Raw genomic sequence first — 16677 nt, 5'->3', positions numbered from 1 at the left:
CGCACCCTATAAAATTTTCGAAAATACCATTTGTCTGGATTCTAAAATACGAAAAAGATTGTTAGGTATTTTCAAATTCTAAAATTCGAAACTCCAAGAACTACATTTTTTATGTTGTATTTGATGTCAAAGGTCTCTGCTGACAGTCGTAAAATCTCCGCATAAATTGCAAAGCAGTTGCAGAGATTCTATGAACGGTTGACCATGACACCATAAACACTCCTAAAAAAACTAAAAAAAATGTTTAAGAAAAAGTAAGAAAAGATGGGAAGTGAAGAATGAATGAAATTGTTGAAGCATGCAATGCTATTTATAACTTTGATACATTCCTAGATCATAACTACAGTCAAATAAAACGTTTTTATTGCTCCAACCGACCAAAAGTACATGAAACACCACAAATCGTTTAAACCTTTTGGGTGAAACACCACATTCCACCTAGTCTAGAAGGTTTTAGATCATACAATCCGAAAACACTTAATACTTTCGAATTATATAATCTGAATAGCAACTAGTCTGAGAGAAAAAATAGTTTGGTTTTTTTGTTTTGTTTTTGTTTTTATGATCCGATCTTTTACCTTGAACAATTTATTTTCTTACCATAACGTATTTTATAGAGTTTTGTAGGGTGTTTATCATAACATAACTAGGTAATATACATTGAAATTGAAAGATATTAAATTGGAAAATTGGATAAAGAAATATGCAACAGTCCATTTGATTTGAAGAGGGCCAGGTAAGATGATACCAACAAAAGAAACGAGTAAAAGTATCAACATGTCCTTGTTTTGTTTGTATGCATGCACTGGTTGGTGATGACCAAAGCAGTAGGCATTAGACAGCTGTATGCATCATCAACACAATAAACCACGCAAACTTTAACATTTTTAATCACAACCCGAAAGTGTCATACCCAAACTACCCCCTAATAATGACGTTATAATATGGTACTTTTCCCTTAGCAAAACGACAGCAAAAAGGAAAACAAAGCACCCCTCTCTATTTTTAAAAATATTTTTGAGAATCTTGTTGAAAAAAGTATTATCCCTATTATTTAGTATATAATTTTTATCCAAGTTTGTTTTTATTTAACTTCATGATCGATTGATTTGAATAGTTCAATTTCTACTGTCCATTTGTGAAGTCTAATTTAAAGCCGAACATGAACATGATACATCGAAAGAGTCACACTCTGATGTACTAAGCTGATCAAAATGAAGCTTTTATCTAAGTTAGTTTACACTTTACCTTGATGATATTAGTCTTTGTTGTTTAACAAAGATATTAGAGTCAAAACCAGTTGTCACTAAGAAATTTGTCGCACATCTAACTTCTACTAACTCGAGAGATTAATCTTTACACATGTACATAAAGATTATAATTGTTGTCTTATTATTTTGTGAGAATCACCGATTCAGCCGGTCATCAGTACTTCTGCCGGTTACCACACCTTTTAAGAGCAACCAACGGCTACTAATAAATAACCAGGATAGCCGGTTTCCAAACTCACACAACATGCATTGATAGCGTTTTCTTTTTCTGACGGTTAATACCGCGATTTTTATTATTTTTTTCCCTCTCATTCCGTTGGAAAAGTCTCTTTCACTCTTTTTTCTTCTCTCAATCACGTTTCGTGTCTCAATCACGTTTCGTTCTTCTTCGTTTCTCACTCTGTAAAATCATTTCGTACTTTCACAGAGTAAAAAAAAACACGAACGAAGAAGAAGAAAGAGAAGATTCTCGCCGTCGCCGTCGTCATGGAGTTCAGAGCCACCACCTCAACACTAACAAAGAAGCACTCCAACAGCTACTCCGTCACCGGAAGATCTGCTTACGACGGCGTTTTCGCTACTCCAATCAAGCTAAGAACTCCAAGCTTCTCTCAATTCGACGATTACAACGAGGTTTTCGGTTGCTCAGATGCTTCTTCTTCGATTCCGATTCTCGAACTTCCAGAGCTCAAGGAAAGGAGAATGGTTGAAGATTTTCAGCGTTCAAACCTCGATTATTCGAAAGTCTTCAGCGGTTTCGACAATCTAGACACTGCTGTACCTTTTGAGGAACTGATTCCGAAGCCTAAAGCATCGAAACGGTGAGTTTTACTTGTTAATGTAATCGTTCTTTGTATTTTAGGGTTTTGTTCATTTTATTGTGGAATTTGAATCGTTTATTTGCACGTGTGTTGGTGTTTTGCTTGAAATTGAGAATGTTTGTTCTTTGATTTTGTTGTCTTTTCTGATTTGTCGGTCATGTGAATTTTCTTCAATGAGAAGATAACTAGTTAAGTGCTTTTTTCTTTATTATTTTATGTACATATTTTTTTCTTTCGCCTTTTTTTTTTTTGTTTCAAAAGTAAATCTTGAATCAATGAGAATCCACTGCTATAATTGCACACTTTTCTATACAAATTAAGCAAAAGCTCTTCAAAAGGGGGTTACTTTATTCTACTGACCAATTTTGTAGTATTATTATCTGAGGGTCAGTTTGGATTAACTTATTTGAGTTTATCTATTGACATAAACACTTGTTAAAGAGTTTGAGAGGACTTATGAAAACCGCTTATGACATGTTAATAAGATGTTTTCAACTTATTTTCATAAGTTCTCCAAGATAGCTTATGAAAACAGCTTATAGCTTATAGCTTATACAAAAATAGTCTAACTTTATTTTAACTTTTGTTATAGAAATAGCTTATATATAAGTGCTTATCATAATAAGCACCTATGCTATAAGCTGCAAATTAAAGTTTTTTTTATCCATAACTTGTGAGATGCTTAGAATACAGACGGTGACCTTAATGGTGTTCCTGACATGTGTTATTCTATAGGAGCAAAGTCAAAAGTGGAGAACAATCTTGCAGAGAAGATCGTGTTAATTCTTCAAAGGAAATCCCGGTGATATCACCTTCATTCAATGGAGCCAAAACGATCAATATGTCATATCATAAAGTTAACCAAGGAAGTGAAAATGGAACAAATGGGACAAAACATATAGCTCAACTCCATGCTGTCCCTGCTTACACTTGTTTAATTGAAGAAGTCAGTTCAGTAAAGACGAGCAGAGCTAAATGGTCTATACCAGCAGCAAAGGATGCTTTTTCTGGTATTCATTGTGACGAGGGGATAAAAGAAGGTGGACGTTGTGATAAATCATCTGTCGATGCTTCATCTAATAATGTCAAGAAACAGTCTACCAACAATGGAGGGAAAGCTATAAATAGATCTGACTCTGTTGATATGTTTTATGATGAAGAAGGTGGACGTTGTGATAAATCATCTGTCCATGCTTCACCTAATAATGTCAAGAAACAGTCTTTCAACAATGGAGGGAAAGCTATAAATAGATCCGACTCTGTTGATATGTTTTATGATGCATGCGAGACTAGCAACGGAAGTGACGCAGTTCATGAAGTCAAAGTTCCTCCTTCACAGCCTGTAACAGATAATTTGGATAATAATAATGACATTGATACTTCGAGATCAACGGCAACCAAATGCCAAGCATCTCAAAGTGGCACATATGAAAGTGCTGCTGGTGCCGATTCACCGACGTACCTAGAAGACACGGTTGACTCAAATTCAGCGGCAGCAGCTTCTGTAGCTGCTTTAAGGAAGGCAATAGAAGAGGCTCAAATGAAAATAAAGGTTGCAAAAGAATCAATGAGAAGAAAGAAAGAAGGCTTTCCTGATCATGTCAAACAGAAGTCTAGTATCAATTTGAAAGTCAGGGAAAAAAAGGAAGCTAAACTTGCATGCAAAACATCGAAAGTTAACGAGATTAATACAAGGCAAACATTTGGAGAAATGGATGCCTTGCTGCAAGTTTCTTCTGATGTAGGAAAGCTACCAATGAGAACAGAGAAAGTAAGATCAGATATCGGGGATAAAGAAATGTGTACTGCAAATGAAGCCGTACAAGAAGCACCGAACAAATTGAAATTGTCTCCAGACAAACATAAGGAAGAGGTTGAACTGAAAGAAGCAGATCATGAAGGAAAAAATTTTGAGCTTAAAGAGGCAGGAAATGCTAAGAAAGACCCTTATATTAAAAACACTGGTAGGAATGCCACTGAAAAACCTGAAGAATCTGATCATACAATTGAAATGGTTAAGGAATATTGGGAGCAGGAGAATGGTGAAGAAAAGGTTCGTGCAGTTAATGAAGCAAGTTATGGTGAAGAACTTGTCCATGAAACTAAACAAAAGTGTCAAGAAGTTGCTGGTGAAACAAACCTGATTCAGGCGACACTTGACAGTGGAGTGACAGACAAGAGGTTGAAGGTTAAAGAAGTTGAAGAAGTTGAGAACAAGGTTACACCGTTTAATGAACCAAAAGGCTCTGTAATTAACCTAGGTGGGAAATCGTCGATGATGGGAAAGAAAAAAAGTATTGGCTATAAGCCAGAAGATGGTAAAAAGACTAAATGGTCCATTGATCAGGAAGAATGCCAAAAAATATTGAGAGCTATTCAGGAACTTGGAAATGGTGACAAAGAAATTTCTCAAGAGCAAAAAGAAAGTGAGAATAAAGTTGAAGTGGTCAGTGAGTTTGAAGAATGTGAATTGACAGAGTCTCCGGAGCTATTAGACAATGAGGGGCCGTGCAGTCCTCATCATTCAGAATTAATAAGCATGGACAAAGAAATATATAATTCAGTGTGTTTAGAAGACAAAAAGAGAAGGAATGCATCTGGTTCTTGGGATGTAAATCAAGAGGTAGAACATTCCTATTGGAGAGAAGCCACTGATAGTACGTTTAGCAATATCAATGTCAAGGAAACACTGGAGGACATAGTTGACCATATTCACCACGATGAAGAGATTTATGAAAGAAATGCAAAGGCTAGTGATTTAAATGGAAATGTGAGGCTTCAAGATGCCCATGCTTGTGAAAATGACCTCGAGGGAGCCACACACCCTATGGAAGAAAATGCGAGTGAAAGGAAAGACAACAAGGTGGTGCTTGAAGTAATTATAGAGACTCAAACTGATCTAATTTATGAGGAGATAAGAGAAGAAGAACCGGGCAACACCTCAGAATCCAGTTCTAGCTATGAACCAGATGAAACTGAGAAGTTGAACAAAACACAGGTTTCTAATACAGTAAATGAAAATGATGAAACTCTTGAAGTAACTCCAGAGTTTTATTCATGTGATCTGCAGGATGATATAATGGTCACAGGTAATGCTTCAGTACAACATCAAGAGAAATATGAAGAGCCAGAATCTGTTCAAGTTACTAATGATTTCTGCGAGAAACATGCAGGCCAGACTTCTGACTTTGATGAAGGTGCCCCTGTACTCAGTGAAACAGTGTATCAAATGAACAGTACATTTGAAACAGTTGCCATTGACAATGATTCCACAAATGTTGGTGAAACTGACATGAAGGTTAGGCAAAACCAAGATCAGTGTTTGGAAAAGGCAGAATCTGACTGCGATCTAGTTATGCTTCTTGAAGAAACAACTCCTGAGTCTATAGAAATATGTATGGATGCAAAGGAGGATAGAGTTGTGTCAGATGAAGAGATCGAGGATAATAGATCTACCTCTTCTTGTGAAGCATCTCAGATACCCTTCAAAGAAGAGGAGGTGAAATCAATTCCCAGCAAAATAAAGGAGAGTCATCAAACATCCGTGACAAAGGAAGTGAAGGAAGCCAATGGTAAGTCACAGAAGGTAGAGGTGGATAGGGAACTTCTCAAGAAAATCGATGAAGTAAAGAATAGAGAAAGAGAAAAGGAGAAATTAGCTGTAGAAAGAGCAATTCGTGAAGCTCGTGAAAGGGCATTTGCTGATGCAAGAGAGAGGGCAGCTCTGGAGAGGGTTGCAGCTGAAGCACGTCAAAAGAACATTTTGAATGGGCGAGAAAGGCTAAAAACCACTTGTCAAGCAAATGAGAAAACACCGGCTGAGAAGACTGCAATGGAAGCAAAACTTAAAGCTGAACGCGCTGCTGTGGAGAGAGCAACTGCAGAGGCAAGAGCACGTGCCCTGGAGAGGGCACTGTCTGAGAAGGCTGCTTCTGATGCAAAAAATAAATATGACAAGTCTGGTCCAGAGAAGTATGTTGGTGCATCCAGAAGCAATGGAACAAAGCAAAACGGCCATTCAAAATCTTTCAGCTATGGTGGTATGTGAAGTTAAATAGTTCCACTTTACCTGATATCGGTACCTTCTTTTTTTTTTCTTTTTTTTTTATTTCTTTGAATATTTATTGATTCTGTACAAATTGCATTTTCTGAAGTTCGTGATTCTACTGGGGTCTTTGATGGAGCTAATGCTGACTCTGCTCAGAGATGTAAAGCTAGGTCCGAGAGGCATCAGAGAATAGGAGAACGTGTGGTATGGTTCCTTGTTTTGCCCATGTTTTTTGTACATATTGGTTTATATGTCAAATTGTTCCAACAATCACTGTTCTACGTTATGCAGGCAAAGGCTCTTGCCGAAAAGAGTATGCGTGATCGACTCGTGCAGAAAGAGCAAGAGGAGAGACATGTAATTATCTATCATATTTTGCATTTCACATGTTCTCCATTTTGTCTAACACAATATTCGTTCCTGCAGAGGGTAGCTGAAGCTCTCGATGCCGATGTTAAAAGGTGGTCAAGTGGGAAGGCAGGAAACTTGAGAGCATTGCTTTCGACATTACAATATGTACGAATGAACATTCTAAATATACCTCCTTTTAGAATATAACCTCTGATGAATATACCTCCTTTTAGATTGTTATTTCTTGATATATTGCATATGAACTGGCCATGGATTTTTCCTTTATTGTTAATGAAGCTTTCCTTGTAAACTTCAGGGGAGTAAAACAAGAAATTTAAAAAGCTTTCTATTATTCGAGACTCGAATGAACAATGGGGGGAAGAGTACCCTTGCTTATCTGTGGAGTCTATAACTTGGCTGATATGGACGAAGTGTTCATTTTACTTTTACATTTAAAGATTTGAATACTTGTTTTGATTGAAATATTAAGAAAACACGTGTGAATTGATTGATAAGAATCAATATTGTGTCTTTGTATTGTGAAGAAGTCACTTTCATTAAATACGCCAAATACTGGGTTTGCTTTAAAATTTTAAAACACCTTTACTTTATACTACTACCTTGCCTTTTTAGTTTTGTCAATAGCATTTCTTGGTAGATCTATTTTACTTGGGAATTTCTTGATAACACTTGAATTTCGCAGATCCTTGGGCCCGATAGTGGTTGGCAACCAATTCCTTTAACAGCAATAGTAACCACACCTGATGTAAAGAAAGCTTACCGTAAAGCCACTCTTTGTGTGCATCCCGATAAGCTGCAGCAGCGAGGGGCTAGCATTCAGCAAAAGTACACTTGTGAGAAGGTTTTTGATCTTCTAAAGGTTTGTGGTCTTCATCCATCATTAAACAACATGAAAATTGGTTCTTGATGTTTACTCCCATTGACCGTTCTTTCTCCAAAAATGGAAAACATTTATCATGTTCTCCTTAACGAGTTATGCTATTGATTTGTTAATTTCAACCTCAATCACAATGGTTCTCTTAAACTTTTTCTCTCTAAACTTAAACGGGTTAATATATGTTGTATTCGGGATTGGGATCAATTTGACTAACATGGCATCCTTATGTTTGAAAGTGACCTTTTGAAAAATACAGGGTAAGTTTCAGATTTCTGTTGAAGTTATATTTCAGACTTTCTTATTATTTTAATTGATGTCTTCAGGAAGCATGGAACAGATTCAACATGGAAGAAAGGTGAACAGTGCATGTTAATTGTGCTTCCTGATGGTCATGCACTCTGTGGCAACGATTCTTTCAATTGAGCCGTTCAATGAAAAGTAAGCTCATGTTTGTATGAAGTAGGCAAATTTAGAAGGCCTGTAGGTGAAAACAATCAATTCAATATATATAATATATAGCTCAATTGTTATGTTCCACATTTTTTCCAAAAAAAAAGTTGTTGTCTATTTAAAATAAGCCTTTATTAATCAAGGAATAATTAACCCAGAAGATATCTAACTTGCAAAGTAACCTACTTCGGGTTTTGGCTGAAAAGATAGAGATGTGAATACCGTGTAAAAAGTAATATGTGAAGCAATCATTACTCATTTAGAACATGCCCAACTTATGTAATTAGGTGCGATAATTTTTTCATGAGACGAATTACTTGATATAATATATGTATGGTTTGGCTATAAAGGCAACTTCTACTATCACATTTCAGTCAATGCCCACAAACTTGCACAATTTTTTTCCAGAACTCCAAATGATACAGTACAAGCCAAATACATGATCCCAATGCATGTTCGACAGACCATAATACCCACGAAGAAAACATATATAATAGAAAACTGAAACCAAACACTTGAAATTACAGATGACTCGATATTTCTTCATTGGATGTGATATAGACTCGGCTCAAAGTGTCAATTATTGAAGTTAATCGAGTTTTATTTTATTCTGCCAAGATGATCATCATTCACCATGCTAACTAGTTACTCGCCAAGCACATGTAGCATTATGGCATTCTGTGCATGTAATCGATTCTCAGCTTGTGCAAAGATAATTGACTTTGGACCTTCAATAACTTCCTCAGTCACCTCCACTCCTTTTTCTGCTGGCAAGCAATGCATGAATAATGCATTTGAACCAGCTAAATCCATGAGACTTTGGTCCACCTGCAGAACACAATTATTATTTCATGTAAACAATAAACCCTGAAAACCTCATCTTTTCTGCATGAAATATCAATTATGTAGACTGTGTACCTGAAATCCTTTGAACATCAAACGGCGCTTTTGAGCCTCTTCCTTTTGCCCCATGCTTGCCCAAACATCTGTATAAACAATATCAGCTCCTTTCACTGCCTCTTTAGGATCATTAGTTATCACAATCTTGCTGATTCCAGCTTGGAGTGCCTTCTCAACTGTTTTTGCATCTGGTTCAAAGCCCTTTGGAGTAGCACAGGTGAAGTGAATCGGAAATAAACTTGCCAGCTCCAACCATGAATGGACAACATTATTTCCATCTCCAACATACGCAACCTGATGTATGTATATTGTGGAATATGTTCTTACAACAAACATATATACATTTTCCTTAAGCAATGCATGGCATCAAAAACGAGAAGGAAGGATCAAACTATTTAAAAATAGCAAAGCAACATAACCTAACCTTGGAGCCTTCAAGTCGGCCAAGGTGCTCAATTAGAGTGATGGCATCAGCCATTATCTGGCAGGGGTGATTGTAATCTGTCAATCCATTGATGATTGGTACAGTTGCATACTTTGAAAGAGTCAGTATGTCCTGCAATAAAACAGGTAATGCAACAAATATTATAACAATAATTTCAAATGACAAAAATATCAATATATATTTTCGGAATCATCTATGATTTTTTTCGAAACGTGTCTCGAAGGTAAAGTTGCTTTCTTAGTGGTAGGTAAAATTGGTTTCTTACATAAAACAATTTGTCTCACAGCCCACAAAGTACATATTTGGATTGACAATGTATTTGTCGAAATCACATTGTCACCGTGTATATGTTGAAGCTCTAAAATGTAGTTTTTTTCTTCTCAAAATTGAAATACTTATCATGACTTCATCAATCTCAGAATCACTCCAAACATGTATTAAGATTATATGACCCACGGTTCATCAACATACCTTGTGAGTAAAAACACGAGCCATAACAATGTCAGTAAAGCGAGACAAGATACGAGCAACATCACGAGTCTCCTCTCTTGACCCCATTTGGATATCCTCAGGTGCTAAGTACACAGCATGTCCACCCAACAATGAAAAGCCAGTTTCAAATGAGACGTGTGTTCTCAATGATGGCTTTGCAAACACCATTGCTAATGTTTTCCCTTTAAATGGTTGAAATGTCCTTTCCCCTGATTTTATTAATTCTTTAACCTCAATGGCCCTGTCCAAGATCTTCTTAATAGTCTCCTTGTCAAAATCATTTATATGAATAAAATCCTTCACCTTGGTTTTCTCTGCAGAGGATCAAGGAAAGAGTAAGAATTAAAGTCAGAAGACATAATCACCTTCAATGACCCTACAATGAAAATCATACATCGTCAAACAAAGCTTTCGCTCCATTTGAAACCAGCATTTTGTGGGGGAACTTTATACTTTAGGAGAGTAATTAATTAATTTTACCCTCACATTATTTTACACTTGTTATAAAAAAAGAAGATATACAATAGGAGTTTTTATTAGGGGTCAAAGACTCTAATTACACTGGGTTAGCAAAGAAATATAAAATAACTAGGCATTTTGGTAAAAAAATAAATAATATAATTAAAAGTTTAAAATGATTCTAAACAAAGAGACGGGAAAAAGTATCAAGAAAGTCATATATTTATAGATTTTTTTGACAAGAGGTCATATTTATAGATGAAGATAATAGTAGTAAATGTTATGTGAATTTTCAAAATAAACAAGGATTTGAAAAGCAATAATTAAATGTGATTTTGTTTAATTTTATTATGTCATAATCCATCGATAGATGGAGAAAGTATGAAGTCTTTCAGCTATCTATTCTCTCATATAAAAAAAAAAAAAGATTTCTCCACCCACTTAGGTTTTTTCCATATTTTACGATTGTGCTAAAATTTTGATTGTTCTAGAATACATGATATATTTAAGAAATTTTGTTCACTATACCAGTATACCTTGAAGTTAATTTTTTGATCAGCAAGTTTAAGTTAATTAAGAATATATATTTCTTATCAAAAATAAAAAAGAGAGTATATTATATAACTTATGTTTAGCTTTTACTGGTTGTAAAAAAAAAAACTAAAATCTAGCCTAAGTGGTTAATGCATATAGTGTGTGTCGTAAATCTCATGGTAACATTTTTTGGTGAAAAAAATGGCAGAACTTTTTTTGACAGGACTTGTATAACATTGGCAGAACTTGTATAACAAATTGATGCCTATCCATTAAATCAACGACAAACAATTAATAATGGTGCGTTTGATTTGCTAAGCGGTATTTACTCGACAGAATAACACAACACAAGGTAAAACAACATATGATAAATTTTTATAATATTGAATAATTTTTGATCTTATACGATTTTTTGTGGACAAAAAGCTACTTTTGTATTTTCGATAACTTGTACGTGGGACAAAAAATTGTGATGTGGCTTAGTGAGGAACAAAAATATCGATTTTTGTGATGTCCCTTATCTCTAGTTTATCTTGTCCCTAAAACAGTTTTACAAATCAAACATTGTACAACTGAAGTTGTCGTGTTTTGTCCTTCAATTTTTAGTAGATCAAACACACTCTAAAATTTTTTGTTTTTGTTTGAAGGACATTAAGTGAGTGGTTGATCTTTTGAAAGGTAAGTATTGGGCAGCACAGAACAAACTTTCATGGTCGAACAATTGTTTTGTTTTATACAATGATCAACTGACAAAAGGTTAATATGGTATTTTAAACAACTTATATTTGTGATAAAAAGTTGTGTTTCAGTTTAGTGAGAGATAATAATTTCAGTTTTTGTCTTGTCCCTTGTCCTTTCATTTTGTTACATCTTTTGGACAATTTTACAATCAAACAAAGTACAATTATATTTATAATGTCCCTTATCTTTTAGCGGATCAAACGTTCCATTGAGTCCTAATCTTTTCTTGAGCAAATTTTAACAATTTTTTTTTTTACAAAAAATGAAATAATTTTGTTCTCTTAACTATTACAAAAAAAAAAAAAATACAAATTTAAGTTAAGATGCACTATTTCTTTAATTATTTTCTCCATTTTAAGATGTTAATATTATATGCAAAATGCAAAAATGTTTAATGGGGTGAGAGTAATGCAAAATGCAAAAATGTTTAATGGGGTGAGAGAGGCTCGAACTCTCGACCTCAGGATCACTCAGTAGCTATGAGACCTACGCGCTAGCCAACTGCGCCACCACCCCATCTTGTGTCATTTTTGGTTGTGAATGCAGATGTTAAAATTGGTTTAATATATTTTTCTTGTACATTAGAAAATTGCCAAAAAAAGAAGAAGACATATACATAATTTATAGCAAGAGACAGAGTGAGAGTAGTACTTTTGATTCCGTTACGTTCAAAAGTCAAAACCATCGAGCCAACAAAGCTTGTAAATAAAAACCAATATATATATATATATATATATATATATATATATATATATATATATATATATATATATATATATAGACACACACACAACACAAATGCTGCAACGTAGTTAGTTTTGACAAGCATCTTAGGAGTTTATGGTTCAAAATAAAATTTCAATTGATAAAAACAATGTTTTAATATAAAGTGATCAAAGAGATGAAGAATTTACCCACGACAGAAGCTGATTCAATGGACGTGGCATGGCACGATATTTTGAGGGGAAAATGGGACGTTGAAATTCTAGGGCAGAAAATTTGAGATAAAGAAGAAGAAGATGATGATGATGGTAACACAGCTGGGAAGAAGCTTGATCTCTCTGATTGCACTGAAAAGTTGAAAGAAAGTGTTGCCATTTTCTATGTTTTTCTTCTAAGTCACTTTAACACTCGTTTCTTTAATTCCTCGTCACCTTTTATTCTTTCTTTAGTTTCTTTGATGATGTGCCTATTAGTATATATAATGATTTGAATTTGCATAAACATAAATATTGTATCTAAACTATCACTCTAAAATTGATGGAAATGTTTTAGAAATTAAATTGAGGAATTTCATATGTATACATATTCATTATTATTTTGGGTTAAATATGTTTTTAAATCCTATAAATTTTTTCATCAATTTTTGGTTTCAAAAAATTTTTCGTCACAATTGTTGGTCCCTGCAATTAAGTAAAATCATGTCCATCCTTCGAAATTTTGTATTATTTTTTTGTGGTTGTGTTTAGTACGTAATAAAAATCTCTCAATTTTTTTTTTAACAGCTAATGAATCAAATATGAATTTTTAACTTTTTAGAGCTTAAAAATTCATATTAATTCATATATGACTAAAAAATAATTTTTTTTTGAAGGATGTAGGAAATATTTTTATAATATTATAAACATCTCTATAAAAATTCATTTAAAATACGAAATATACACATGATTTGATTTCAAAATAGAGATCAAAAGTGGCGATAGATTTTAGGGGAAAAAATTTTGACAAAATTTTTTATAGGGACTAAAACTTGAAATTTGAAAATTGTATAGAGAACAAAAATATATTTAACCTTATTATTTTTAAATAAGGATTAAATTGGAGTTCATGTATTAATACTTTAGAGACTAAATTAATGATTTATTATAATAATTTTTATAGCAAAAAAGACTATGGTGTCATATATTCATACTATTTGTTACGCTTTATTTGTCAAATTATGTATCTTACGTAATTGTTGGTTCCCACGAGGCTCCACTATGATTGGAATTGACAAGTTTAAAAACTTAAAAGAAAATTTGAGGACTAAAAAAAATAGTGTATAAATAAAAGAGTGTAACAAACTTATAATTTTTTTTAGGAAAATTTATAAATTATACATTTATTAACTATCGTATGTTATTTGTTTTTTGTCAAAAATGGATAATAAATTAGTAATTAACTTGCTTAAAAAATAGTACTAAAAGTAACACATAAAATAAAATAGTTGATGTCATATTGAAAATATATAAAACCACTCTTATTTAAAGATATTGGGAAAAACTCAAGTTTTGAATTGGATAGATATGACTCTTGATAATAATTTATAGGCTTAATTGAATCTTTAGTCCCTTAACTTATTTGTTGTTTTCATTTTGGTCTCATAACTCTAAAAATTTCCTTTTTGGTCCTTCAAATTTGTTCCGTCAGTCAGTTTGATCCACATCAGTTAACTTTAACCCCAAATGTAGTAGGTGGACCAACAATGTAGATGGTCCACCGTAGACCTTATTAATTTTTTAATTTCAGCCCTTTGATCTTTTTTTCAAAAAGGGGACGGCTAGATTATAGAGGTCTATTATATCTATCGGTGCATCACCTACAACTAATTGTTTTTGGTTTTCTTCTTCTTCTTCTTCCCACATCTTCTTCTTAGGGGGGTGTATTGGATTAGGATTTTAAAAGACTATTTTAATAAAAAAAAGTCTTTAAGATTTTAAAAGACTGTGTGAGATTGTATTGATTCTGTGAGATTTTAAAAGACTTTTTATGTAAAAGACTTTATACACTCAAGATTTTAATGGATTTATCACACTGACTTTTAAGGATTTCAAAGGATTTTATGAGATTTTAAAAGTTTAAAGGATTCAATGAATTTTAGGGGAAAAAAGAACAAACTTACAAGCGTGAATGATAAAAATAATGAACAAATAAATTCTAGCGTTTGAATAAAGAAAAATAAAACAAAAAAAAAAGTCTTTTACTATTGATTTTAAAATTTTAAGGATTTTATGGATTTTATAAGATTTTAAGGGCCTAAAAAACACTCTTAACACATTATTCTCCATACACATTTTTTATTTGTTAAAAAAGTTATTCCCACAAAATTCAATTGTACATATTTAAAATTATGACAGCCCTTACAAATCTTTCAAAAAAAAAAATAGTGTCAGCACTCATTTTGTGTTTGAAATTAGAGAAGTCGTTTGAGTTTTTCTAAGAGAGGTGTGAGAGACAGAAGAGAGGAGGGAGAGAGAGAGAGAGAGAGAGAGAGAGAGAGAGAGAGAGAGAGAGAGAGAATGGAGAGATAGAGAGACGAAGAGAGAAAGGAGAGAGGGGGGAGGGGGGAGAGAGAAGGGAGAAGAAAGAGATAGTAACTTTTAAATGAAAAACAATCCCAAGAAATCTCATCTTTTTATGAAAGACTTTTTCTTGTTAAAATTACACTACAAAATCCCACAAAATCCATCAAAATCCAATTTATTAAACAATCCTTCGAAATTTGAATGATTTTGAATACCATGAGACTTTTTTTAAGTGATGAAAAGTCTTGATTGAATACCTTAAGACTTTTTTAAAATGACAAAGAGTCTTGATTGAATACCACAAGACTTTTTTTAAGTTGCAAAAAGTCTTGATTGAATACCACAAGATTTTTTCATAATTAAAAAGTCTTTTAAAATCCCATAGAATCTTAATCCAATACATCCCCCTTAATCTTCTTATTATCTTCATCTATCTTCATAAAAACAAACACAGAAAATTCCAGAATCACAAAAAACTTAATTTGTTTTGCTTCTTTCTTTTCAATCACCTTGACATTATGTTCACTCTCTAATTAAACCCATCTTCTTAATATTTGAAACTCTTAAAATCTCCCAAATTGCTGAAACATGAAACACTCAAATTGGAAAGCTTATAAGCTGCAATCCTTCTCAAGCTCTCAAATCACCCAAAGATCTCAAATAGTGAAACTTGAGTCACTCTGCTCCAGATCCGTGTTCCTTCTCTTAATTTTTATTCTGGGCGTGTGAGCTGTAATAAAGCCCCAACCCAATCTGTACCAACTATTCAACCACCAAAACCTTCACAAAACAATGGAACAAGCTTTCAAGAGGAAGAGAAAGTGAAAGAAGTGCTCACAATAAACAAATATCATCTTCCTCTTCTTCGTTGTCATTGTTTTCCCCACCACCGTTAGCTTCCGTCGTCACAGCCTACTCCGACACGGTGGGTTCAGGTTTAGAAGATCGAAGCTTTCGTTTCTTGGCCATGGCAATGATTGATTCGAAATTAAGGTTAGGGTTTGGTGAAAGAGAGAGAAAGGGGAAAATTAGTGGCTATGGTGTGAAAATTAGTGGCAGTGGTTTGAATTGGAAAATTACTGCTCTTTTGAGGTTTTTGTTTCCTGAAATTGTTCTTTGGATGAAATTATTGTTATGTTGGATCTTTGCTGTCCTGAAATTGCAGCGATGATGATTATGATTGTTTTACGGATGAAAATTAATTCATTTCTAATTTTTTTAGGGATAAAAATCGATGTTTATGGATGAAAATTTAAGATTTAAGTGAAGGATTCAATCAATTTTAGCATTTTATGGGTTTGTTTGTTAAAAAATTCTGGGTTTATGTGAATATAATGTTGAAGATGATGAAGATCAAGAATAAGAAGATTGAAGGAGATGAATAAAAGTAAAAAACTTAGGTGTTGATGGTTCACTATTAGAAACAATAGACATGCAATCAAGTGGTTAGAATTACATCATGAATATTAGACATTAACAGACTAACGGCGAGGACCACTATTACTAACGAAGGTGTACATGAGGGACCAAACAGGAAAATTTTAGAGTTATGGGACCAAATTGAAAACGACAAATAAGTTGAGGGACCAAAGATTCAATTAAGCCTAATTTATAAATATGGGACATTCATCATCTTATAAGTCGGTTTTGCAAATATGAGTTATGTCCAATTTCAACATGATATTAGAGCCTATCAATTCGGGTCATCCATCATTTATACACACACATCAAGTCCAATAATGTTGAGTGTGAGAGGTGTATTGGAAAAAAATCCAAGCTCCACATCGGATAAATATGACTCTTAAGACTTTATAAAGAGAAGACATTTCTAACCTTACAAACCGGTTTTGTAAGGATAAATTTGACCAAATTTCAACAAAAGATACATTTCTTTTAATAACATGACATTCAATATGAGATAAATATGAAATTTCTTCATTGTATGTCTTATTGTATTAATTAGGTTGATTATTGCCAAACTTT

The 16677-nt window shown here is 33.5% G+C and overlaps 2 protein-coding genes and 1 non-coding gene across 4 annotated transcripts; 1 reads left to right on the top strand and 2 right to left on the bottom strand.

Moving 5' to 3' along the window:
- The first annotated feature begins 1640 nt into the window (after positions 1-1640).
- AUL1 (auxin-like 1 protein) lies at positions 1641-7926 on the top strand. Of its 2 annotated transcripts, XM_085755538.1 has the most exons (8): positions 1641-2092; positions 2828-5181; positions 5266-6132; positions 6247-6344; positions 6432-6497; positions 6567-6656; positions 7195-7371; positions 7713-7926. In XM_085755538.1, the coding sequence occupies exons 1-8, from the start codon at positions 1758-1760 to the stop codon at positions 7746-7748; spliced, it is 4023 nt and encodes a 1340-aa protein (XP_085611664.1). In that variant the 5' UTR covers positions 1641-1757; the 3' UTR covers positions 7749-7926. The 2 variants fall into 2 exon arrangements, with proteins under 2 accessions (XP_085611664.1, XP_085611657.1); XM_085755531.1 differs by having other exon boundaries at positions 2828-6132.
- A 281-nt stretch (positions 7927-8207) lies between these two features.
- On the bottom strand, positions 8208-12580 carry LOC146951845 (ornithine carbamoyltransferase, chloroplastic-like). The gene is made up of 5 exons (XM_085755551.1): positions 12325-12580; positions 9656-9990; positions 9164-9295; positions 8758-9033; positions 8208-8667 (listed from the first exon to the last, which is right to left on the bottom strand). The coding sequence occupies exons 1-5, from the start codon at positions 12506-12508 to the stop codon at positions 8485-8487; spliced, it is 1110 nt and encodes a 369-aa protein (XP_085611677.1). The 5' UTR covers positions 12509-12580; the 3' UTR covers positions 8208-8484.
- Positions 11842-11926, bottom strand: TRNAM-CAU (transfer RNA methionine (anticodon CAU)). The gene is given in 2 exon segments: positions 11842-11877; positions 11889-11926. It is a non-coding gene; the product is annotated as a tRNA-Met (tRNA).
- Positions 12581-16677: the final 4097 nt, after the last annotated feature.

This window comes from Medicago sativa, chromosome 1, assembly GCF_051527215.1.
Source record: "Medicago sativa cultivar Bolivia chromosome 1, Bolivia_mono, whole genome shotgun sequence".
Classification (NCBI taxonomy): Eukaryota; Viridiplantae; Streptophyta; class Magnoliopsida; order Fabales; family Fabaceae; genus Medicago; species Medicago sativa.
This window is presented reverse-complemented; position numbering and strand designations above follow the sequence as displayed.